This window comes from Pelodiscus sinensis, chromosome 13, assembly GCF_052426305.1.
Source record: "Pelodiscus sinensis isolate ZL-2025 chromosome 13, ASM5242630v1, whole genome shotgun sequence".
Lineage (NCBI taxonomy): Eukaryota > Metazoa > Chordata > Testudines > Trionychidae > Pelodiscus > Pelodiscus sinensis.
The window spans coordinates 1,355,038-1,380,330 of record NC_143064.1 but is presented as its reverse complement, the minus strand read 5'-3'; the positions used below and the strand labels follow the sequence as shown (position 1 = coordinate 1,380,330).

The window sequence follows — 25,293 nt, the reverse complement described above, 5'->3', positions numbered from 1 at the left end:
AGATTTTTTGCCTCAGAATGGCAACTTGCAAGTCAGATTAAGAAGAAAAAAAAGAGTCACGTTAAGGAAAGAAAAGAGGTAAATCAATTGCTTAAGTCAATTAAGCCTTGTCATCAACAAACAGCAACAGAAGCGGGACACTGACCTGCAATTATGCCTTCTATTTTTTGCTTTGCAAGAGGCTCCTTCAGCCTCTGTAACAGAAACTTGATGTGGAGCAGGACGATTTTTCCAAGGTCAGGTGAGGACTCAAACCGCTCTGAGATGAACTTCAGAAAATCAAAACCAACCAATTCCCTATTCACAGAGATGCATTTTTAAGGGAGTTGTATAGAAGGGGCTGTTGACTTCCCATTCTGGGATCCAATATATCCATCCCATAAAATCTGTTTTGCATTTAGATTGCTTGTCACACACACACAAAAATAATCTAGTGGTTTAAGCCATCTTTTTCATTCTGAGGAACCAGTTCATAGCAGAAAGATGCTCCATCTCTTCTATGAGCTGTAGCTATACTCCTAATTCTTGACTTTCAACGGCTCTGTGGATCCCTTGCGGTCCACAGATTAGTCTGAGAACTAGTTCCCTAACCAATAATTGCTCATTTGACTCTAGGACAGCCCTGTAACCTGTAAGTCCATAAATATCTACAATTAAAAACATTTAAAGTCTGATTAGTATTATCAAAGGGAAATAAATACACCTTTAAGGCTAAAATTCCATCCTCGATAGCCTGTATGATTCCCAGATCTAGATCCAACAAAAACACAGAGGGAGAAACAGCGGATGGCAGTGGGGAAATGGAACTTCCTTGCTCACACCCATATTGTTTATAAACTAACTTTTTAATGTTTGTTTCCAGAACTGCAGACACTAAGAATAGTATTTCAAGAGCTTAAGTCCCTGATTAACAGTCACGGAAATGTACTATCATCTAGGGGATAAGAATTTGGCAATATACTCAGTCCTCTGTTGGCAGGTCATAGAAGGACTAAGGGGTAACATGTTTAAACCCCACAGAAGAAAACCCTTTGCAACACCCTCAAGAGACCTGTATCTGTGGTCACTGTGCCCATGGAGTACGTAGGAAAATCCTTAAAGAGACTCCCTCAAAATATCTTTTGTTGGTCCATCTTAGCTTTCCTGCTAGCTGCCAGAAATCTCCCCGTGGTCCTTTTCTGTCATTCTCTAATCTAACTATTGAAAGATGGGCAAAATAAATGTCAACACAACTTCATAACTGGGACCCAAGAAAGTATAATCTCCTTCCTCAGAACCTTTACCATATCACATCAGTGCCTGAACTCACATGCCAGAGAAACAGTTGGTACAAGTTACTCTGAATCCATGTCTAGATCCCTGCAAATCTGTAGCTATCCACTTTCTATCCACAGGTATCTGCATCTGCAAACATGGATCATTTTTGTGGACATGGATGCAGATGCAGATACAAATTTTGTAACTGGAACCCTGAAAATTTGAGGATATCCTCTTTATATCGACATTTGCGGATATCAATGTGGATATCTGCAGCTCATTCCTGCTGATACAAATTTTGCATCCATGCAGAGCTCTACCCAGGTCTCTCACTTCAGTGCATGGTAGTGCTGCCAAAATATCTGAACTCAGCTGACCCAACAACAGGAATTTGTAATGGAAACTTGAAATAGACCTTGAACTGCAGCATCCAGTGGTGAAAGTAACTTGAAATTTCTTACAGGTACTGTCCTTTGGCAATCCAGGTCCCTGCCAGTTCTTTAAATAGATCTCTGTTGTCTTTTGCCACAGCTCAGCCAGCTCTTGCCAGAGCTGTGCACTAGGGCAAAATACCTGCTTACTTTCACCTCTAACCAGATAGAAGGTTATAGCTATAAATACAACAGCCCTGATTTAACTTTCTTCCTGAGTTATGCTTGGACAAAGTGGAGGAAACAGCTCCCCAATTCAGGTCTGCTAAGTCAAGACACAAATTAGGGCTACACAGGAACAATCTATATATGCCAATGTAGGATAAGGTGTAGCAATTCTCTCTTCCATCATAACTCACATTATATTATTCCCATGACACACTATTTCTACAACTTAACTCTCCTTTGTAAGAATACTGGGAAGACCAAACAATGTAAGTTTTCCCTCAAGTAGGGGGTGCTGAAGTTCTGTACCTCTCATATTCCAGAAGCAGCTTAGCAGTGTTCAAACAGAAATCTAGTGACACCTCATGATGCAGAAGTTCAGCAATAGCTAGAGAGAAGGAAACAATACAGATTACTGAGTCACTGAGGAAAATTATCTGCTTGCTGTAAAAGTGTGGCAGGTCTCTATGTGGTCCCTTTCAGCCTGGTGTGGTGGTGTGGGTGAGTTCCATTTTAATTTCCCCCTATTGGGGCAGCATTGGGTTTGTTTTAATATCCCAGGGCAAGGAGAAGCCAACACACATGAATAAAATAGCATGTCCCCTTTCCATAAGGTTTCAGGAGATGAGCAATTCCAATAAACAATTCATAAAGTCCTCACCTAGGGACTCTCAACACAAAGTTTCTGAGTCTATCTTGACCAGTCTCCTGGAGCCTCAGAGGAAAAAAACAGCCACAGAAGCCTGCCTAACTCCTATTCCCTTTTTCCCTGATGAACTTCCTATTCCTGTTTAAACAGCCCAGCCTTAGTCCTGGGTAGGACCTCTCTGATTACACTTCAGGCTTTCCCAGACTGTCCCATAAAGCACATTCTTTCACAATCACACTCTCAAATCCTTTGTCTACTTACGAAAAAAAAACATAATTCTAAAACTAGGAACCAGTTCTTCATATTTTCATTTTCTTTTCATGTTTTCAAAGTGAACTGGAGGGTAGGAAAATGACAAGCTGACAGCTTTGGAGGATCGAGTCCTCTGTCTCTCGTAAGAACACATACAGAAAGGAGAACAATGCAAGCTTCCTCCTCATGCTCTCCCCCTCACAATGTGACTCCACCCTACTCTGGAGGGACCACTTCAATCATGATGGGGAGTTTAGTCTCTATGAACTCTCAGTTAAATTTGCAACAAAAGAGCAAGTTAGCATGATGGTGGGTTTGGGTCGCCTGTCACTGGAGACTGGACTGAAATTCTTCAATAGCCAGAGGCAGTGGTAGCAGTCAATTTCTCCTGTCTCTAACATGTACATTTTCACATCAAAATCTATGAATGGAATACGCCCAGCCCACTTCATGACCCCCCTTACCAACCCCTCTCTCCCTGGCCAGCATTTGGGATGGTAGTCTTTCCCCCTTTGCCAGGGATTGAGCTTTCAGCTGGTTTCTGGGGTAGGGAGCCCAGCCACTCCTTCTGGGACTCCCTCCACTGCCTTCTCTAGCTCTGTATGTGTGTATCGAGAGAGAGAGAGAGAGAGAGAGAGAGTGTGAGTGTGTGTGTGTGTCTGTGTGTACATACTCACTCTCTCACACACCTTCTATCCAAGGAAACTTTTAAAGATCTCCAGCTGTGTCTGTCTGTCTGTCTCACACACCTTCTAACCAGGGAGGCTTTTAAAGACTCCAGCAGGTCAGAAGTGGAGTCAGCTGTCACTAATCTGCCTGGGCCAGCTCCCTGCCAACTGCTCCTAATTGTAGTATACCGTTTTCTGTTATTTCCACTCCAATTCATCTGATAAAGTGGATTTTAATCACAAAAGCTCATGATTCTCTATATTTTTGTTAGCCTCTAAGGTGCCACAGGACTACTCATTGTTTTTAAAGTTACAGATTATCATGGCTACTCCTCTGAGATTTTTTTAACATAAATTCTTCCTGAGCTATGAAATTATTTGAATTCAAATCCCTTCTGAAGATCCCTTCTGCTATGATATCAACAAAGAAACCAGTTGTCTTATACTGTACTGACAAGTCTGAGGAGCAAATAAAAATAAAGTATAAAGCCTACATAAAACACAGATCTGTGTTTACAAAGAAATTACTCACCCTATGTGGTAACAATAGTTCTTCAATGTGTGTGTCCTTATTGGTGCTCCACTGCAGACACTGTCTCTCCTTGTTCAACACCGGTGGTCACCAACCAATAGATCGGGATCTACCGGTAGATCTTGGAGCCTCTGACAGGTGATCCTAACTGGTTTGGCCAAGAGGCTGTCAAGTGCCAACACTTCAGCTGCCCCTCCCCCTACAGCTGCACATCTCCTGTCCTTTGCCTTGGAGCTGTCCCCTTAGGAGACTCCTGCTTGCTGTGCAGGGGAGGGAGAGGAGAGTGCTCATGTCAAGATGCATCCTCTCCCAATTTGTATCCTATCTCCACAAAGCAGAGGAGGGCACAACAGGACTTGGGAGGGAGTTTGCTGGCTGCTTTTGGGAGTGGACCAGGGCCAGGACAGGGGTAAGCCTGCCTTAGCCCCGCTACACCACCATCCAGGAGCCACCTGAGGTAAGCAGTGGCCGTGGTTATTTGTGTGGCAAGGTTATTTGGCTTTGAAGTAGATCTTGGATTTCACTTAAATTCAAAAAGTGATCTCATGCTTAAAAAGATTGGAGACCATTGTGCTACACTATAAGGTTAGTCAGTGGGTGTGGGTTAACCATCCTCATTTCTTTCTCTACTGCAGTCATATCGAGAACTCCAAAGTTGATGGGGGGGAGGTCAGATAATGAAGCACATAGGGAGATACATCTTGAAGAACCATCATTACTGAACAGGGTGAATAACTTCTTCGAGTAGTGTCCCTATGGGTGCTCCACTGTGACACCTGAGCAATATCACCTGTAGGACTTTGGGCTGGACTGGTCACATATTCAAGTATTGAGGAGCCAAAAACAGTATCACAGGCAAAATCCTCACTGATCTCATAACATTGTGTGAAGGTATGGACTGAAGCCCAAATCACCACACTGCAGAACTTCAAGATGTGGACACTCTTTAAGAAAGCAACAGATGAAGAAACCAATTGCATGGATCAAGTCCAGAAGAGTAATGTTATAAACCTGGTATCACTGTCTAACACAATTCAAGACCCACTTAAGTCCTTTGACCTTTCCAACATAAAGAGAAACAATCTAGGGGATTACCTGACAGCTTTTGTCCTTTCAAGGTAGAATGCAAGGACTCTTCTAATGTCCAAGGTGTGCAGTATGGCACTCCTATTTTCCCGGTAAGGCTTAAGGTAGAAGGAGGGTAGGTGAATGTACTAGTTCATGTGGAATGAGGAGGTCACTTTAGGGAAGAACCTTGGATGTGGCCTAAGCATGACCTTGCAGGGAAGATTACTGGGTACGGCAGATGTGCCATTAAAGCTGCCATCTCTCTAGCCATAGTAATTGTCACTAGAAAGATGTTTTCATCATCAGATCAGTTAGCAAACAGTTTACCTTGGGTTCAAAAGAGTCAGTCTTTTTAATACTAGATTTAGGTCCCAAGATGGGGAGGGAAGTCCAGTTTGAAGGAAGAGGTTTGTTATTCCTTTCTGGAACTTTATTATGGTTGGATGTGAAATTACTGAGTACCCTTCAATAGTTTGGTGTCCTCAGTCAACACATCTAAACATTTGTCTAGAAATGGATGACTGAGATGTAGATGATGTTGCATAAAGCCTCCACCCGAGCTATTACTTAATTTTACACATGGATTTTCTGGATATACACGAAACTGTAAGGTCCTGCCAACACATGACTTAGAGACTGACAAAAACCTCCTGCTGACTGCGTTGCTGTGGGGAGGGGGGCAGTTGTCTTCTAAATCACTTCATTAATTATTATTTGTAAATGATTATCTGAAGCTTTGTAATTGTTTCAGCTGCATTGCTTTTTAAACTCTGCAACTAGTTATAATCTTTGTTAAACCTTGCAACTTGGTAACTTTCATCCACTCTGCTTGTAACTTGCTCTAAACTGCATTCTCCCCTGAGATATGACAGTGTGTGTGTATGTGTGTGTGTGTGTGTGTGTAGACTATTGCGTATTTGGGATTAGAAACTACAAGTCTGAGCACATGGAGCCAGGTGATGAGTAATCAGACCAATCAAGGAGACACTGCTGCTCTGCTGGATCAAGGGAAGTCTGAGCATGCTCCCTGGTAACGAATGTAGATGAGTCACAGAAGATGTACAGAGGCAATAAAAGGAGAGAGCACATGGCAGAAGCTCTCTTTCTGAGAAGCTCCTCTTTCTGCAGCCAGAAGCTCTCTTTCTTTTCTGACCAGCTCCCCAGCCATGATCACCAGAATCCACATGCCTTGGCTCCTTCTGCAACCCATATGCCTGAGGGCAGGAATGAATGTGTGTGAATGAGTGAATGAATGAAGGAGTGTGTGTGTTTGTGTGTGAGAGTTTAACCATATAGTTCATATAGTGGAGTGTTCATTCCTCAATCAACACTAGTGTAACCCTGAGTGGTTTCCAGTGGGAATTTTTGGGTAACAGATGACTGGTTCTGCATCGGATGGCATCTATTCTGGCACTGGTTGCAGCACTGATCATAATCTCATTGAGGCTGAGTGTATGGGGCAGGACACAATCATTGGCTGAAGAACCTAATCTGTTTCTTTTTGTTTGCAAATAATAAGCATCTTTAACATCACAAGAGAGGATTTCGGAGTGTGTAATATGTCCATGCTCTCTGCAAACAATTTCTCTCCCTCTAAAAGTAAGTTCTCTACTGTTGCCTAGACCTTCCTAGGAAAGCCAGAAAGTTGGATCGCTAAAGTTCTCTGCTTGACTACAGTTGTGGCAATGAAGTAAGCCACTGTGTCAGCAAAATCCAGAGAACCATGCTGGGCAGTTCTGGGGGTGAGGAAGCCTACTGCTACATCAGTGTTATATTGTTCTCTGTCAGCTGGGACATATTCAATAAAACATTGCATCTGAGAAAAAATGTGTGTGCGCTTGGTCAGTAATGCAGAGTACCGGTTGTACCTCCCTAAACTGGGACTCTCTGATCTGGCAACATCTGTGGTCTAGTAGAGAGCCCCAGGGTAGGGCTGCTTGCAGTGCGACTGGGAGCTGGGTGACATGGCAGGGAGCACTGTGGCAGGGGGATTGGGCAGCATGGCAGAGAGCCCCATGGAAGGGGGGTCTGTTCGCATGGTGGAGAGTCCTGTAGCAAGGTGGATCAGCAGCATGGTGGAGAGCCCCACAACAGGAAGGTCCAGCGGTGCAGCGAACAGCCCTGTGGGAAATGGGTCCAGTGGTGTGACTGGGAGCCCCATGAGGCAGGATGCCAATGTCCAGCAACCCAGGCCAGGGCCAGCAAACCAACTGAGCCAGAGGCAGGGGAGCCAGCTTGTGCCAAAAGTGAAGCCAGCCATGGGAAGGGGCAGGGGACTTGGGGCAGGAAGCATTGGACCTTACCTGGTCCAGTAAATTCCCTCATTCGGGACCGGTCAGGTCCCAAGGGTGCCAGACCAGGGAAATCCATCCTTTAGTTTGCTATGCAAAACTGAAGGGTCATCGATGAATAGACTTGCTTGCAAAAGTAGACTAGGCATTTCCACTCTTTATCATAGGGGTGGTTTAAGTTTGATGTTGCTTCTCCCTTTGATTAACTGCCTTGACCACCAATGACTATGGAGGAATGAAGCAGGACTGGGGGAAAATCCTTCTTGAGGCATTCTAGTTTGGTGCCATGATCTCAGTACCGAGTTCAGAACTTCCACGATACCCAGGTTTCCAGTCTGCTGGAATTCTGTTAGCACCTAGTATCCCAGTGCTGGTGACAATGCCAGAGCGGATGCACCGTCACCATACCAACCCTCATCATACCAATTTGTCTGGTGTCAACTTTGATGATGCTGCTGATGGTATTGATAGCACTTCAAATCCTGGGAATGTTTTAGGGTGTATACCCTTATCCCTCTGTACTGGACATTCTAGGCCTATGCCCAAAGGATCTGTGGGCCTGTCAGCACCACTGGGTGCCAACAATCACCATGAGGTATGGGTGTGCCAGACGACCTTTCTGCCTGCAGTGCTAAGGATACCAAGCAAGATGGTGATCACTTTCACTCATCTCTGGGTTTGCTGAGGAGACTTCCCACTCTCTTCTTTAGCTTTTGAGAGGAGTTCCCAGTTCTTTCACAAAGTCAAAAGCCAGGGGCATAGGCACCAGCTTCCTCTGGGCCCAAAGGCTGCTCTTCCCCAGGCTCCACCTCCACTCGACACCTTCCCCCAAGTTCTCACTCTCAATAAACATCCTCCCATCCCGACCCTGCTGTGACGTAGTGTGGGTACTTTGTTGGTTGCTAGGCTTGGGTTGTGAGTGACCTCCACTGGCTACTGTCTGCAGCACGGCCCAGCAGGGCAGGGGATGAGTCATTATGCAAGGGGGCTTCGAACATGTCTGACCAGTTATCTCCCAGGGAGCGGAACAATGGGAAGAAGGGGAGTGGAGCCCTGGCTGGGGGCAGGGCTGGAAGTGAGGGAGTTAGGTTTCTGGCTAGGATCATGGAGGAAGCAGCCTAGGCAACGGGCTGGGATTTACGGGCCCAGGCTCCCCCATCTCAAGGGGGGCTGAGGCATCCTAGGCCTGCCCTGTAACCATATTACATCTGTGCTGTGTTGTATCCTGGAGAAGCAATAAACTCCCTCTATTCTACTGGCTGGTGGAGTCTGTGCGTGCCACTACGGGGGTGCAGGAGACGGGAAAACCCCAACGCGCCATTACACCTGCCTCCTCTCTCCCTCAAGCACACCCCATTCTATCTTCTCGCCCTTTCTCCCAGAGCTTCCCGCACAGCAGATTGTGGTGGGCAGAAGGCACAGGGAGGGTGGGAGAGAAATTAATCAGTGGGGCCACCGGCGGATGGGACACATTTGGTGGGGGGGGGGGGCTTGCAGCCAGTGAATATTAAGAACCAATTAATTTTTTTCCATAGGTGTTCCAATCCCAGAGCACCAATGGAGTCAGCACCTATGGCTGGGGGGAAGATTCACATTTGACTGGTGGATGTGGATGGAGATCTGCCTCCATAAAGATGATCTTCTGGTGAAGCTCTCAGTCTTTTCAAGCTCTTAGTCAAAGTTGTTGGTTGAGGGAATATTTTTGTTGAATGTGGCTCCCTCCAAAACAGCAAATATACTGAGAATGCTTGTCCATGACACGGATAGCCTTGCTGCGCGCATGACACTTTTGAAGCCCAGAGAGCCAAGCATACCCTTGTCTGGGGTGATCCCTTGGCTAAGGGGGGTTGTGGAATCTCCATCTCTGGAGATATTTAAGAGCAGGTTAGACAGACATCGATCAGGGATGGTGTAGAGGGTGCTGGGTCCTGCAGTGAGGGCCGGGGATTGGACTCGATGACCTCTCGAGGTCCCTTCCAGTTCTAGTGTTCTGTGATTCTCTCCGCCTCCTCCCCCAGGTACAATTAAAAAATAAAGCCCTTTTTTATGGCACATGGATCTGTTAATGTACAGCTCATGGCTCTGTCTCTAGCTGAAACCATAGAGTAAGAACTGAGGACCGTTAGCCCACATGCACTGATTAGCCTCGTGGCACAACATGAGGAGAGATAGCACATGTATGAGCCAACAAATACTGTTACTGAAATTCACCAATCAGCAGCACAAAGGCACAGAGATAGCTATAGTGGAGCAGCCATAGGGAAACTACTCAAAGAAAAGCTTTATATTATCAATGAATGGCCAATCATTATACTGACCACTCTTAAACTCAGCCAGACTGCACCATTACTCCTTTGAAGTAGCTTCCTTGCTTTCTGCACAGGAATTAAGTGAATACAGGCCAGTCTAAAACTATTAACTTTTTTACAAAGCTGCCTTTTAACTACCTTAGTACTAACAAGTCCTAACCCAGCAAATGCATATAACTGTCACTCAGCAGCAAAATATTATCCCCCTTTTATTCAAAGTCACACCAGGCACTCAATAGCAGCTATATTCTCAAAGATTGTTACAATAATTTTGATAGATTTCCATACTACATATATCCCAAAACCAGGCTGTGACATTTAGCAAGTAAATCCCCTTCTTCCACAGTAGATGAAAGACTGATTTCAATTCTCTCCCAAACCATTCAGTCTTACTTTATGCACCTGGAATGTAATCACATTATTCTGAGCCACATACAGAAGTGTGATACCTGTCTTGATGTCTTCATCTGAAGCTTCACTTTTCAGAAGGATTTTAATTTTCAAGTAAAAACCAGCTGGATGCATATTCTCCTGCATATTGAAAAGCAATGACAATACATAAACAGCCAAATTGGTTTTTGAAACTCAGAGAACAATTTTAGCTGAATCCTGTCAAGAGTCCAACACATTCACACACATGAAGGAATGTCAGGAAATCGTAGCAAGAACAGGCTTTCCCACGCATACATACACAATATAAATATTCTCCACAGTGTTCTCCAATCTAGTTTTAAATGTCCCAAGCTCTATAATAATGGGGGGTTTCCACAAGGGGAGACGCAATTCTCGGTTTAGTCCTGAGTGGAGCGCAGGATCAGGTCCAGGAGGTAACCGTTACAGGACCGCTTGGGAATAGTGACCATAATATAATAACATTTAACATTCCTGTGGTGGGAAGAACACCTCAGCAATCAAGAACTCTGGCATTTAATTTCAAAAAGGGAAATTACCCAAAAATGAGGAGGTTAGTTAAACAGAAATTAAAAGGCACAGTGACGAGAGCCAAATCCCTGAAAGCTGCATGGAAACTTTTTAAAGACACCATAATAGAGGCCCAACTCAAATGTATACCCCAAATTAAAAAACATAGCAAGAGACCTAAAAAAGAGTCACTGTGGCTTAACCACCATGTAAAAGAAGCAGTGAGGGACAAAAAGGCATCTTTTAAGAAGTGGAAGTCCAATCCCAGTGAAATAAATAGAAAGGAACATAAACACTGTCAAATTAAGTGTAAAACTGTAATAAGAAAAGCAAAAAAAGATTTTGAAGAACAGCTAGCCAAAAACTCAAAAAACAATAGCAAAATGTTTTTTAAGTACATTAGAAGCAGAAAGCCTGCTAATAAACCAGTTGGTCCCCTAGACAATTGAGATACAAAAGGAGCAATCAAGGACGATAAAGCCATTGAGGAGAAGCTAAATGATTTCTTTGCATCAGTCTTCACGGCTGAGGATGTTGGAGAGATTCCCAAACCTGCACCGTCCTTTGTGGGTGATGAATCTGAGGAGCTGTCCCAGATTGAAGTGTCATTAGAGGAGGTTTTGGAACAAATAGAAAAACTTAACGTGAACAAATCACCGGGACTGGATGGCATTGACCCAAGGGTTCTAAAAGAACTCAAATGGGAAATTGCAGAACTGTTAACTGTGGTTTGTAATCTATCCCCTAAATCAGCTTTTGTACCTACTGACTGGAAGATAGCTAACGTGACACCAATATTTAAAAAGGGCTCTAGAGGTGATCCTGGCAATTACAGATCGGTAAATCTAACATCAGTACCAGGCAAATTAGTCGAAACAACAGTTAAGAATAAAATTGTTAGGCACGTAGAAGAACATAATTTGTTGAGCAATTTGTTGGGACATAATTTGTTTCTGTAAAGGGAAAGAGGAAGTTACTCACTTCGTGCAGTAACGATGGTTCTTCGAGGTGTGTCCCCGTGGGTGCTCCACATCTGCTGTCGGGCTGGTCCCGGCGCTGCAAATCGGAGCTTGCCAGAGCTGTGTGTGTGTGTGGCTGGACTGCGTGCGTGCGAGCCCATTTCGCGCCTTTCATCTGCCGCGCGCTGTCCAGCGCCCGCCAGTTCGTCTCACTGCCTATCTGAAAGACGGAAAGACAAGATTCCGAAGCAGGAAGGAGGGCGGGGCGGGGCGTGGAGCACCCACGGGGACACACCTCAAAGAACCATCGTTACTGCACAAAGTGAGTAACTTCCTCTTCTTCTTCGGGTAGTCCCCGTGGGTGCTCCACGTCTGGTGACTCCGAAGCAGTAATCTCAGTTAGACGTGGGCTTCGGAATCGGGATTCTGAATGCCAGGCAGCACTGCCAAGACTACCGCTGAGTCAGAGGAGAAGTGCTGAACAATTGCATAATTCCTTGCAAAGGTGGAAGTAGAATACCAAGTCGCCACCCGGCAGATGTCCTGCAGAGGGACTCCTTTCACGAAAGCTGCAGATGCAGCAATTGCCCTTGTTGAGTGGGCACTAGGCTGCGACGTGAGTGGCTTCTTACAGATAGCATAGCAAGTCGTAATACAAGAGACAACCAGTTTGGAAATACGCTGGGCCGATAAGGGCTCGCTCCTAGCAGGCCCTGATGTCGAAATGAAGAGGCGATCCGTCTTATGGAGAGAGAGGGTTCTATCTATACAGAATGCCAAGGCTCTACGAACATCGAGCGTGTGCAGGAGAGCGTCACGCTGAGAGGTATGAGGTTTTGGATAGAAACATGGCAAAACGATTGGTTCATTTATATGAAAATCTGTGCAGACTTTAGGTAGAAAGGCTGGATGAGACCTCAGTATCACTGATTCAGCATTAAAGAGTGTATAGGGAGGTGTTGACATCAGTGCGGCTAATTTGCTCACTCTACATGAGTCTCCTAAGGGGACAGCTCCAAGGCAAAGGACAGGAGATGTGCAGCTGTAGGGGGAGGGGCAGCTGAAGTGTTGGCACTTGACAGCCTCTTGGCCAAACCAGTTAGGATCACCTGTCAGAGGCTCCAAGATCTACCGGTAGATCCTGATCTATTGGTTGGTGACCACCGGTGTTGAACAAGGAGAGACAGTGTCTGCAGTGGAGCACCAATAAGGACACACAAGGGATGGCACCAGTTGGAAAGCAGACTCCATAAGTAGTAGTTTTAAGTGGGAATCTCTCTCCAGCTTAGTGCGAGGCTTAAAACTCCTACAGGAATCAGTGACATGAGACTCTCCCAGATAGGGGCAGCCCATGAGCCTAGGCAGACTAGGTAGTTGCCTGAGGCACCGCCAGTCCAGGTGCCCGATGATGATGTCACGGGGTGCCGGGGCACCCCAAGATTATGTCATGGCCATTGATGGCTGAGCAGGTGGGGGCACCGATCGCGCCTTCCGCCTAGCACGGCAGCTCCCGCAGCCGCCCTCAGGCCGCTCCTGCTCCCAGACACTTTAGGCAAGAGTCATGGGGGTCTCCTCTCAGCATCGGCTTAACGCAGGATGCACAGGGTTTAAAGCCGTAAGGGCCTGGCATCCTCCTCCCCCAGAGGGGAGAGATAATAAACTGCAAAAAACTAGCTAACTAATTGACAAACTAAAACTGGAAGAACAAAGAAAACTGCCAACAGGTAAACAATTAACTCTCACTGGGATCTGTCACAAGAACAGAGAAGCTCCAACAACTATGACGGGCAGTAAGAAGGAACTGAGGAGGGGAAGCACCGGCAGGGGTACTTATGCTCCGCTATAGCAGTGCCACTCCAGGGGGGCCGACTTGCCGGCCCGATGGGTACCGCTGGGGGAAAAAATTCTCTGGAAACCATGCATGCGGCGCACGCACACTTCATTGGAATGCACATGAGCAATCACTCAAAGAAGAACAAGAAGTCCATGTCCCTGGCCGAGACAAAGAACTTCCTGTCAGCCCTCTTGTTGATTGGGGGAGTGCAGGCAAGGGTCTGCCAAACCTCTTCCAAAGCCTCCATTATGGCCTCTGTGACCGACCAGGCCATGTCTGGGCACAGCTGAAGGCGTCCGCTCAGGGCGAATTGCTCAAATCTGGGGCTCCTTACAGCCCCCAGACTGGTGACCTCTCCAAACAGGCCACAAACCAGTCCCACAGAGCGCTTCAGCTGCCTGCCTGAAGCCTCACGAGCAAAATCCCTCCGACACCCCAGCAATATCCGTCCCCAGATGGCCCCGGGCCTCATCCACCGGTGGGGGGGTCTTAGAACCCAATCCCACCTACCCCGAACAAGTTCTGTCCGGTTCCAAGAAACCAGCCACAGATCCTGGTCAATTTGTCCTCTGGACCTTACCCACAAATCACGCTGGGCCAATCCTTTAGCATCTAACAACTAAAGGTTTATTACCACAAGGAAGAAAAGCATGAGAGTAAGGTTGTTAAAGGAATAGTACATTACATGCATCGAATCTCCCAGTTCTCGATGCAGGCTCTAGCAGAGATATTACAGCTGCTGGCTTAAGAGTCCTTGTTGCACATCCTAGAATCAGGATGGGTCCACAGTTCTTCCTGGCTCTTCGATCCCTGCACTGCTGCCTCTGGGATGAAGTGCTGAGCTGAAGAGCAAGATGGAGTCCACCACATGGCCTATTTATCCCTCCTTCCTGGTCTCTTCTTGGCTACAGCAGGTCACCTGGCTTATTCCTGTGTTCCCTGCTGGTAGCCCTTAGGTATGAGTCACCACTCATTCTTTAGGTGTGTCCTTGGCCCATCGAGTCCCATTGTCCCACAGGGCCTCACTGATTAGCATGTCCATAGGCCGGGCTCTGCCCACTGCTCAACCACATGCAGAGAAATATTCAGTATCTACACAGATTACAGATTCCTAACTACACACACAGACATTATACAATCACATTACTAGCGTACATAGAATTAGCAGACTGTAAGCTTCTAGTCAACACCCCACATGGCCCCCTTTTATACCATTTTTGGGCCAATACCCCCACCTATGGGTGCATCAGTGATCTGGCTGCTCCCCTCAAAATCCAGTAACGTGACAGCCTCATTGATAAGTAGCATGATCTTTGCATGCAATGGAGGCTGGAGGATTTTCAGGAGTCTGAGTTGCTTCTCCTGTACTTTCTGGAGAGGAACCTCCTGGCTAGCAGCCACTCTTTTGAAGAGATCCTGAAATTTCTTTAAATCATCCACTGGAAATGGATCTCTTCCAGTGAAAAAGATGAGTTATCAACTGGAGAGGTGTCTAGACTCTGTGGATCAGGATCCTCCTCCTGGATTTGCCCCTCCTCTTCCTCTGAGTCCTCGGTGGGAGGAAGTGAGGTTGGAGGGGGTCTCTTTACCGGAGTAAGTGGGGCAGTGGAGCGTTGTCTTTAAAACATCCATGGATCCCATGGTGGCCAATGTACAGTATAGTGTGGTGGAGGATAATGCCAGTGCACATACCACAGTGGGTGATGGGCTAGTCAGGATCTGTCCCTGCGAGAGGTGGAAAGTGACTGTGTAGGAGAGGGGTATTGTGATAAGAAGACACTTTTCTGGTCATCATCTTCAAATGCGCTATACATGGGAGAGCACCAGAGATCTAGGAAAAACTGGGGAACCTCAGGATGAAGACAGTGCCAATGAGGGTTCCCTACCATGGTGCGGGGATAATGGGATTTTTCCTGCCCAGTTGGCGCCAAAGCACCGTGACCCGAATTGCTCGGTGCCAAGCATTCCAGAACCATGGTTCTGTCCGCTGGTGTCATAGGGAGAGGTGCCAGTGATGGCGGCATAGACACCGGCACCAGAGATGTCGGTTCCAGTGCCAGTGCATTGGTTGGAGTCAACCTCCCAGCTGGTGCTAGCGTCTTAGCTGATGCTTTGGTCATTGCTAGCTTTTTCTCCAGTTCCTGCACTTTGACCTGAGCCAAAGATTTTGCTGGTTCCTACGGCTCTCTGGGTGCCAACACTGCACAAACCAATGCCACAGACTGCAAGTGGCAGGACTTAGTGTAGGCATCATGGAGGCACGCAACACTGTGATACCAGAGGTGACAGGTTTGCCTCCCCTGCTGACTTGGGGAGATGGAATCACTGCTAGGGATCTCACTGGAGAAACATTTTTTCCTTGGCTGATCCTTTTGTCAATGGGAAGCCAGCCCACATCCTGGGCACCTTGGAAGACTTAGAGTGGGCTCGAGGCAGCTGTTGGGGCTCTGAGGGATGGACTACCTTACTGAAGAGGAGCATTCTGAGCTGTAACTCCATCCCTCCTTGCTCTGGCTTTGAAGCTGGAACAGTGGTCACACTTCTACGGGACATGAGTGTCCCCCCAGCATCAGATGCAGGAGGAGTGCCCACTTGAAAGCAGCATGGGATCATGATGTGTAGCATTTCTTAAACCCCAGAGATCCCAGCATGGTGCTCAAGCAAACATTTTCTAATCAGTCTTCTGCTTCTTTTTTTTTTTTTCTCTCCTTTACTTTCTTCTTTTTTTAAACAGAGAAAATAAACTTGGAGGAAGGGGTAGAAGTCCTGAGATGAGGAAGCCCACATCTTACGTCTCTGTTTTCTCCCCCTTCCCTCCACCTTTTTTTTTTTTTTTTTTTTTTTTGCAGAAACAACTGGGGAGAAGAAAAAAACCTGACTAGAAAACTAACTGGAAAATATAAACAACTATTTCTGTCCAGACTAGAACAAACACTGAGGTAAGAAGTAAGTTCCATCGGTCACCGAGATGGTAAAGGAGGAACTGAGGAGGGGTGGGACTGTGCACATGAGGTGCGAAGGCACAAATGCCATGAGGCGCCTATTGCGCATGTGTGGCCCAACCAACAGCTGCTATTTAAAACTCCGATTTGTGGCACCAGGACAATCTGTCACTAATAGTGGAGCACCCATGGGGACATCACTCAAAGAAGAACCAACCTTTTCTTAGAAAAATAATTTTAAAACACAAATGCAAAATTATTAGCATCTATTATTTAGATCATGGTTTCCTGCTTGCTGATTTAAATCATGATTAAAATTAGTGACTTAAATCAATCCACTCTGCTTAGACATCACAGTAAGTTAGAACCTCATTAGCCAGGGTTAGAGCCCTGAGAGCTTTGTCTTGGTACTGTTTGCAATCCCACTCCAGATAGACAGTGGCTAATAACCGCAGCACTTTAGCCTAGAATGAAAAGACAAAATTAATAATTAAACTCAAATGAAACGTAAGCAGGGTCTGAATGAGTTCTCCCCAATAACTAGCTATAGGAGCAAAAGGGAAGTTACTCACCTTGTACAGTACCGACGATTCTTCGGGATGTGTCCCCCCATGGGTGCTCCACTGTTGCTGTCAGGCTCGTCCCAGCACTGCAGATCGGAGTCTTTTTCTAGCAGTATCTAGTTGGGCCACATATGCGTAGAAGAGGCACCTACCTTTCGGGCCTTTGGAGTTCACGTGCGTGGCCCAATTCCCCTCAGTTTCTACATGTATGCCCTCTTGAATGAGTGTCAAACCAAAGAAGAGGTAAGGAGGGTGGGTCATGGTGCACCCATGGGAACACACATCTCAAAGAACCATTGTCACTGCACAAGGTGAGTAACTTCCCATTCTTCTTCATGTAATGTCCCCGTGGTAGATGGGTTCAGCTAGGTCTTACACGCAGATGAAAAAAAGAAGTTACTCACTTCCGTGCAGTAACGATGGTTCTTCGAGGTGTGTCCCCGTGGGTGCTCCACGTCTGGTGTCGGGCTGGTCCCGGCGCCACGAATCGGAGCTTGCCAGAGCTGTGTTCGGCCGGACCGCACATGCTCGAGCCGGTTTTGCGCCTTTCATGTGCCGCGCGCGGTCCGGCGCCCGCCAGTTTCCTCTCACCGCCCCTCTGCAAGACAGAAAGAGAGGAGATTCCGTAGCGGGGAGGAGGGCGGGTCGTGGAGCACCCACGGGAACACACCTCGAAGAACCATCGTTACTGCACGGAAGTGAGTAACTTCTTTTTCTTCTTCGGGTAGTCCCCGTGGGTGCTCCACGTCTGGTGACTCCGGAGCAGTAATCTGAGTTAGACGTGGGCTGCGGAATAACAATTTTGGTGGCTAGGGAGTACTGCTAGAGCCACCGCTGAATCGTAAGCTAGCCGCTGCGTGATTGCATAGTGCCTTGAAAATGTGGTATTGGAGGACCAAGTGGCTGCCCTGCAGATGTTGCGTAAGGGGACTCCCCTAACGAATGCTGCTGACGTTGCCACTGCTCGCGTCGAGTGGGCCCTTGGCTGCGATGGGAGCGGCTTGTCGCGAATTGTGTAACAGGTGGTAATGCAGGAGACGATGAGTTTCGAAATACGCTGGGCCGAGAGGGGTTGGCCCTTAAAGCGGCCTGACGTTGAAATAATAAGGCGATCTGTTTTCCGGATGTTGCGGGTTCTATCAATATAGAATGCCAATGCCCGACGGACGTCCAGGGTATGCAGGAGTGCGTCCTGCTGAGAGATGTGAGGCTTTGGATGGAAGCATGGCAAAACGATCGGCTCATTAATATGAAATTCTGTGCAGACCTTAGGTAGGAAAGCCGGATGAGATCTCAATGTTACAGATTCCTTACTAAATACTGTATAGGGAGGCGATGCCATTAATGCTGCCAGCTCGCTGACCCTACGCGCTGATGTTATGGCCAAGAGGAAGAGTACATTCATTGCCAGTATAGGCCAGGGTACCGTCGCCAACGGTTCAAAGGGAGGACGCGTCAGGGTGTCCAACACAAGGTCTAGGCTCCATGCGGGTGGTGGGGGCCTGCGAGGTGGATTAAGGTTAGTGAGGCCTTTGAGAAATCTTGTGACCATGGGGTGAGAAAAGACCGACCTGCCCTCCACCGGGCTGTGAAAGGCCGCAATTGCTGCTACATGGACTCTGAGTGATGATATGGAGAGCCCGGCAACCTGTAACTGAAGGATATAGTCCAAGAGGACATGCAGTAGTGAGAGAAAAGGGTTTAAGCCCTTTGGAGCACACCAACGTGTGAACCTAGACCATTTGGACAGGTAGGTCTTCCTGGTAGAGTCTTTCCTGCTATGCAGCAATACCCTTTTCACCTGGTCCGAGCAAAGACTCTCGGACGCGCTGAACCATCTATCATCCATGCAGTTAGATGCAGAGTGTTCAACTTCGGATGCAGAAGGGCACCGTTCTGCTGCGTCAGGAGGTCCGGTCGATGTGGGAAGCGGTATGGTGGTCGCGTGGACAGCTGCAGGAGAGTTGAGTACCATGGCTGTCTGGGCCAGGCCGGAGCTATGAGTAAGACTCTCGCCTTGTCCATGAGGATCTTCTCGAGCACACTCGGAATGATCACAACAGGGGGGAATGCATATAACAGTGATGTTCCCCAGTGTCGGAGAAAGGCATCTCCCAAGGAACTGGTGCCTGCTCCTGCTCTGGAACAGTATGCTGCACGTTTCCTGTTGGCCCGAGTGGCGAAGAGATCTATCATCGGACGGCCCCAGCGACGGAAGAGAGGTAGGAGGACATCCGTACTGATTTCCCACTCGTGATCGTGATGGAAGTACCTGCTCAATGCATCCGCACCGGGTAAGTATGATGCGACTATAGTGATGTCGTTTCGAATGCACCACGTCCATAAGCGGACTGCCTCCATGCAGAGGGACCGGGACCGGGCGCCTCCTTGTCTGTTCACGTAATACATCGTGACGATGTTGTCGGTGAGAATTCTGGTTGTCGTGCCTCTTATATGCGTCCTGAACTGTCTGCAGGCATGGAACACTGCCCGCAACTCGAGAAGGTTGATATGTAACATCCGCTCCGATGCGGACCAGCGGCCCTGAGCTGTTTCCGTGCCGATGTGAGCACCCCATCCCACGAGAGAAGCGTCTGTTGTTATCTCTTTTGACGGCTGTGTCACATGGAAGGGGACTCCTGACAACATGTTGTTGGGGTTGACCCACCAACGGAGGGACTTCTTTACATGTACGGGTGGAGCCACGAGTTTTCAGGTGTTGTGTCTGACGGGGTTGTACACCATGCTTAACCAATGTTGCAGGCACCGCAAATGCAACCTTGCATGCCGCACGATGATCGTAGTGGCTGCCATATGGCCTAGGAGCTGCAAATATACCCGTACTGGGAGTGTTGGAGCTTGTAAGACTGTGCCTATTAAGTCCTTTATGACTTGGAAGCGCTCGACCGGAAGATGAGCTCGCTCTGAGAGAGAGTCGAGTCGGGCTCCTATGAAGGTTAGAGTTTGTGTCGGTTGCAGACGCGATTTTTGCATGTTTACAATGAGGCCGAGGGAGTCGAATAGATCCCGCGTCGCGGCTACCATGTAATGTGTCTCCGACTGCGTGACCCTTGATGAGGCAGTCGTCGAGATACGGGAAAATTGAGACCCCTGTTTTGCGTAGATGGGTGGCCACCACCGCTACTGTCTTTGAGAACACTCTCGGGGCCGATACCAGGCCGAAAGGGAGCACCCTGTATTGGAAGTGCTTGTCTCCCACTACAAACCGAAGAAAACGTCTGTGCGCTATGTGCATTGTGATATGAAAGTATGCGTCCTGTAAATCTAGGACTGCGAACCAGTCTCCCTTGTTTAGCGCCGGTATGATCTTGGCCAGCGTGGTCATCTTGAAGCGCTGCTTTCGAATGTAGCGATTGAGGCCTCTCAAGTCGAGGATAGGCCTCCACCCTCCGGACTTCTTGGGGACTAGGAAATACTTGGAGTAGAAGCCTTTCCCCCGGAACTCCACGGGTACTCGTTCTATGGCCCCAATCTGTAGAAGGTGGTAGACCTCGTGCTGAAGAGCGACCCCGTGAGATGGGTCCCTGGAAAGGGACGGGGTGGGTGAGGTCCTCGGGGGAACTGAGGTAAAGGGAATCGTGAGTCCTGATGATATCACTTCCAGGACCCATCGGTCCGAGGTAATGCTGGCCCATTGATGACGGTATGGCCTCAGCCGATGATGGAAGAGGTTGTTTGCAGGCTTCTGTGTGATGACAACGAGAGACTTGTTCGAGTCCTTGACATGGGAGTCAAACGTGCTGCTTAGAAGCCGGTCGAGCAGATGCTCGATTCTGTTGCTGGCGCTTGCGCTGTGGGCGCTGTCTAAATCTGGACTGGTCAGGTCCGCGTTGTTGCTTTTTGAAGGATGAATAGTCGTACCTCCTTTGAAAGGGGTAGTATCGTTTACGCTTGAACGGAGGGGTGTACATGCCCAAGGTTCGGAGGGTGGTACGAGAGTCCTTTCCCGAATGTAGAATCTCATCGGTCGTGGAGGCAAACAGCTTCTGTCGATCAAACGGCAGATCTTCAACCTTGGACTGCAATTCTCGAGAGGCTCCCGCTGACAGGAGCCAGGAGGTTCTCCGCATGGCGATGCCCATTGCCATGGCTCGTGCAGCCGTATCCGCTACTTCTGTGGCGATTTGAAGTGATGTTCTACACGCGGTATACCCCTCCTGGACAACAGCCTTTAAAAGAGGTCTCTTGCTGTCGGGAAGGTGTTGCATCAGCTCCGGAAGCTTTGAATAGTTATCAAAGTTGTGGTTTGATAGGAGGGCCGCGTAGTTGGTGATTCGGAGAAGTAATGTTGTGGAAGAATATATCTTACGGCCGAATAAGTCCAATTTTTTAGAGTCCTTATCCGGGAGGGAGGTCTTAAAATGGGGCGTCTTAGCGTTGTGGCAGACAGCGTCCACTATTAAAGAATTAGGCTGTGGGTGATTGAAAAGAAAGTCTAGGCCTTTGGAGGGGACGAAATATTTTTTGTCCACCCTTTTATTCGTAGGTGGTATAGATGTTGGCGTCTGCCAAATCTCCTCAGCTACCTCCATGATAGCCTCGTCTATAGGGAGGGTGATCTTCCATTGATGTTTAGGATGTAAGTTCTTAAACAGCTTATGCTGTTTCACCTCAGCCTCCATGAGTTGTACCTCCTGAGATTGCGCCACTCGTTTAAAGAGGTCTTGGAACTCTTTAAGATCATCTGGGAGTGATGTCTCGGTCAAGGTTACCCCTTCTCCCAGCGCGAGCGTGGAAGAGCGAACACTAGGAGACATATCCGGTTCCGTTTCGGAGAGCTGGCCCTCTTCCATGTCTGATTGTGGATGAGGGGGGGAGAGTGGTGGTAACGTAGGTCGGGGTGGAGATTGATTCCGAGGTTCAGAATGCATCGAGCGCGGGCTGATTGATCGACAGGAGCAAGGTGATCTGCGGCGAGATCGGGAGCGACTGTGATGGGGTGACCCATAATAATAGGATCTATAGTAATGCATGGAATGACGATCAGAGGCTGCTGGTGATGAACATCTAGAGGATCCCACGGTGCCATGCCTGACATAGTAAGTGCCGTGTGGCGTGCGATTTGGGGAGTGGAATCGCCTTGACGGGGATCGAGATCTGGAATATCTATAATGTGAGCAGCTACGCTCCCTATAGTGATGGTGGCGAGAGGATAAGCTTTGCCTATGATGCTCCTTACGCCCCGCTGCATGGTGTGCAGACATGGAGGGGTGAGGCGATGGCTCCGGAGGGGGCACCGGGGAGGGGGAGAGGGAAATTTCACGGATGTCCATCCTTGGTGCTGCACTAGTAGAAGCTGCTTCTAGCTATGCTATCATGTGCCGAAAGTGTCCGTCTGCTATGTACATTGGACAAACATCTCAGACACTTCGCCAAAGGATTAATGCCCACAAAACAGATATCAGACAAGATCACAAAGAGAAAACAGTTTCTTGCCATTTTAACCAGAAAGGACACTCTCTCAATGACTTAACCACCTGCATTCTGCTACAAAGACCTTTTACATCTGCACTTGAAAGGGAATCCTCTGAACTGTCATTCATGTTAAAATTCGACACTTTCCAACAAGGACTTAACAAACATTTGAACTATCTCACCCATTACCAAGACAGTTTCCCCAATTATCACCTCTAATACCATTAACTCACAAACATCCCACTCTCCCTACCTCTAACATCATCAATTCACAGACACTTACCTTCCTTCCTTCCCCCCCTCCCCCCCCCGCATCCCCCTCCTGTTCTGCAATGATTTGTCCTTTTCATATTTGTTCTTTTTTTTTAATTGTATCCTTTGGTATATATGGTTGTGACTACTTTCTTCCACTATTTGATCTGAGGAAGTGGGTCTGGCCCACGAAAGCTCATCATCTAATAAACCATCTTGTTAGTCTTTAAAGTGCTACATTGTCCTGCATTTTGCTTCAACTACCCCAGACTAACACGGCTACATTTCTATCACTATTCTAGCTGCTCAGGGATTGCAGGCTGCAAGCTTGGAGGGCCAGGTGGCTGTGCTGACGGAGTCATTTGTTCAGTGCTGGGTACCGTGGGTGCCGAGGCTGCTGAAGACAGCTCCCTGTGAGGGGAGGTGTGCACTGCATTCAAAGAGGCAGGCACCGTCGGTGCGGGGCAGGCTGTCTCTTTAAGGGGCCCCCCTGCCGTCTGCGGTGCCGGGGGCAGTCCGAGCCGGGAAGTGCTGGCTGACTTCTTTGAAGTGGCTGCACGGGCTGTCTTTGAAGTTGAAGTGCCCGGCTTATCACCTGCGCTCACCCGCTGCTGCGGGGCAATCTGCAGGGAACGAGCAGGAGAGGCTTTCTTCCTCTTAGGGGAAGACATAGCCGGGGAGGGAGCCCTCCGCTTTCTTGCGGTCGGGTCCGAAGCCGAGGAGCCTGGAGCGCTGGAAGGTAGGAGAGCCTTATCAAAGAGGATCTCCTTTAGCCGTCTTTCCCGCTCCTTGCGGGCTCTCGTCGTGAGCTTGGCACAGTGACTACATTTTTGGGGGATATGTGCCTCCCCAAGGCAGCGGACACAAGCCGAATGTCCGTCAGAGACAGGCATTGAGTCCCTGCACATAGTGCACTTTTTGAAGCCGGGGGAGCCCGGAATACCGGCTGTCTGAAGGGGGTCGACTGCCCCTTCCTCTCTCCTTTAGGAATTGTAACTATGTTTGCATAAAGGGTCCGAGAACTACTGAACTTAGCTCAAGCAGAGCTAGCCGGGTAACAATGTAACTCTTCTTACTTGTATACTTTTTTTTTTTTAACTAGAAGTTGAAACAGGAAAACATCTGTAGAAGGCAACAATATAACTATATACAAATGGTAACTGTTTCTTTTGCTATCATTATGCTGCCTCTTCTCTCTTTTTTTTTTTTTTTTAAACCAGAGCCGCGGCTCTGAGAGCTGCGCAGCGGAGACAGCTGAAACCTTCAAATATAAGTATAAACAGCTGATAACTCTATAAAGGTATTAACTAAAATCAGGAACACACTAATGAACTGAAAATGTAGTGAAAACGAACAGAAGTTTAAATCATTTTGAACTTTCCCTCAGGAAACCTGAGGAGAGGAAGGAGAGCTCCGTCCGTGACCAGGGGCGGATTAGAGGAAACTGGCGGGCGCCGGACCGCGCGCGGCACATGAAAGGCGCGAAACCGGCTCGAGCATGCGCGGTCCGGCCGAACACAGCTCTGGCAAGCTCCAATTCGTGGCGCCGGGACCAGCCCGACACCAGACGTGGAGCACCCATGGGGACTACCCGAAGAAGAAGACTGCGTTGGCCACTGCTATTTATCATGCGTTTGCTCTTGCTTCTTTATGTTATAATATATAACATATAATATATAATTTTTTTTTTAAATGAAGCACAAGCCCAAGGGCCCACCGCCTGCGAAGCTGGTGGTATACTGTCCCTCTGGAGCTGTGCAGTAGCTATTTACAACAATAAAACCAGAAAAAAAAATTTAAACTATTACGAACTAAAGTGATGAAAGTTATTTTTTAAAACTAATTATAACCTAAACCCTATCTACAGAGAACTGAAGAGGAGGAGAGGTATTGAGCTCCATCTGCGACTGAGGGCAGTAACGAAGGAACTAAGAGGAGTCAGGCCGCATGCACGAACTCCAAAGGTACGAACAGCATGCGCCCCTCCCGCACATGCACAGCCCAACTAGATACAGCTAGAAAAAGACTCCAATTTCCAGCACCGAGACAAGCCCGACACCAACAGTGGAGCACCCACAGGGACATCATTCAACTGTATTTACAGGAACATATCCACTCTGCCAAGATATATTGCTGACAGAGCAGTGCTGCTCAAAGTGATTAACTCTGGCTGGTGTTGGACTAAAAATCACTTTAGTACATTTACTTTCAAAGGGGTCTGGCATTCGAGCTTGTAGGTTAACAAAATCCTTTTAGCTGAAGGGGACAACTTCATTTGGGACAGGTTAAGCACAATTCTGCTCCCCTTTATTCATGCAATTAAGACAACAACATTGATAACATTTCACTGCCCTTGCAGTCAGTAGCCCAACACCAGCCAACATAGGCGGTGAGTTATCTGGGCTTGTGGTGCCCATGCTCCAGGAATATTCAGAGCCGGGGGCCCTGCTCCACCAATATTTGGAGCTGGGTCTCTTTGGAGCTGGGTCTCTCCCATGGCCCTGCCTGGAGCGGGCCCCAGCCCCTGCCTGCTGGGCCCCCTCCCCCCCCCGCCCCAGAGCGTCCCCCCCGGCCCCGGAGCATCCCTGCCGGAATGAAAGCTGTGCATACGTGGCGAACTGAAATGCTGTGCAACAGCTGAGAAGAGAGACGCCCAGGCATGGCGTGACGTCACGGCCCGGGACTTTAAAACCGCCCAGCCCAGCTTCTGGCCCGGCAAGTGGTCTGGAGCCACGGAAGCAGCTGGGGCCCAATCACAGACTCC

The 25,293-nt window shown here is 48.1% G+C and overlaps 1 protein-coding gene across 3 annotated transcripts in view; it reads right to left on the bottom strand.

Moving 5' to 3' along the window:
- Nucleotides 1-25,293, bottom strand: part of TEX11 (testis expressed 11) — a 213,286-nt gene that overhangs the window by 102,878 nt on the left and 85,115 nt on the right. For 2 of the 3 annotated variants that reach the window (XM_075917648.2, XM_075917646.2), the window contains exons 11-14: nt 16,647-16,742; nt 10,072-10,153; nt 2,163-2,241; nt 146-297 (exon numbers count right to left, since the gene is read on the bottom strand). In XM_075917648.2, the coding sequence (XP_075773763.1) occupies nt 146-297; nt 2,163-2,241; nt 10,072-10,153; nt 16,647-16,742 (409 nt within the window). The remainder of the gene's footprint in view (nt 1-145; nt 298-2,162; nt 2,242-10,071; nt 10,154-16,646; nt 16,743-25,293) is intronic. The other variant, XM_075917649.2, reaches the window with a different exon arrangement.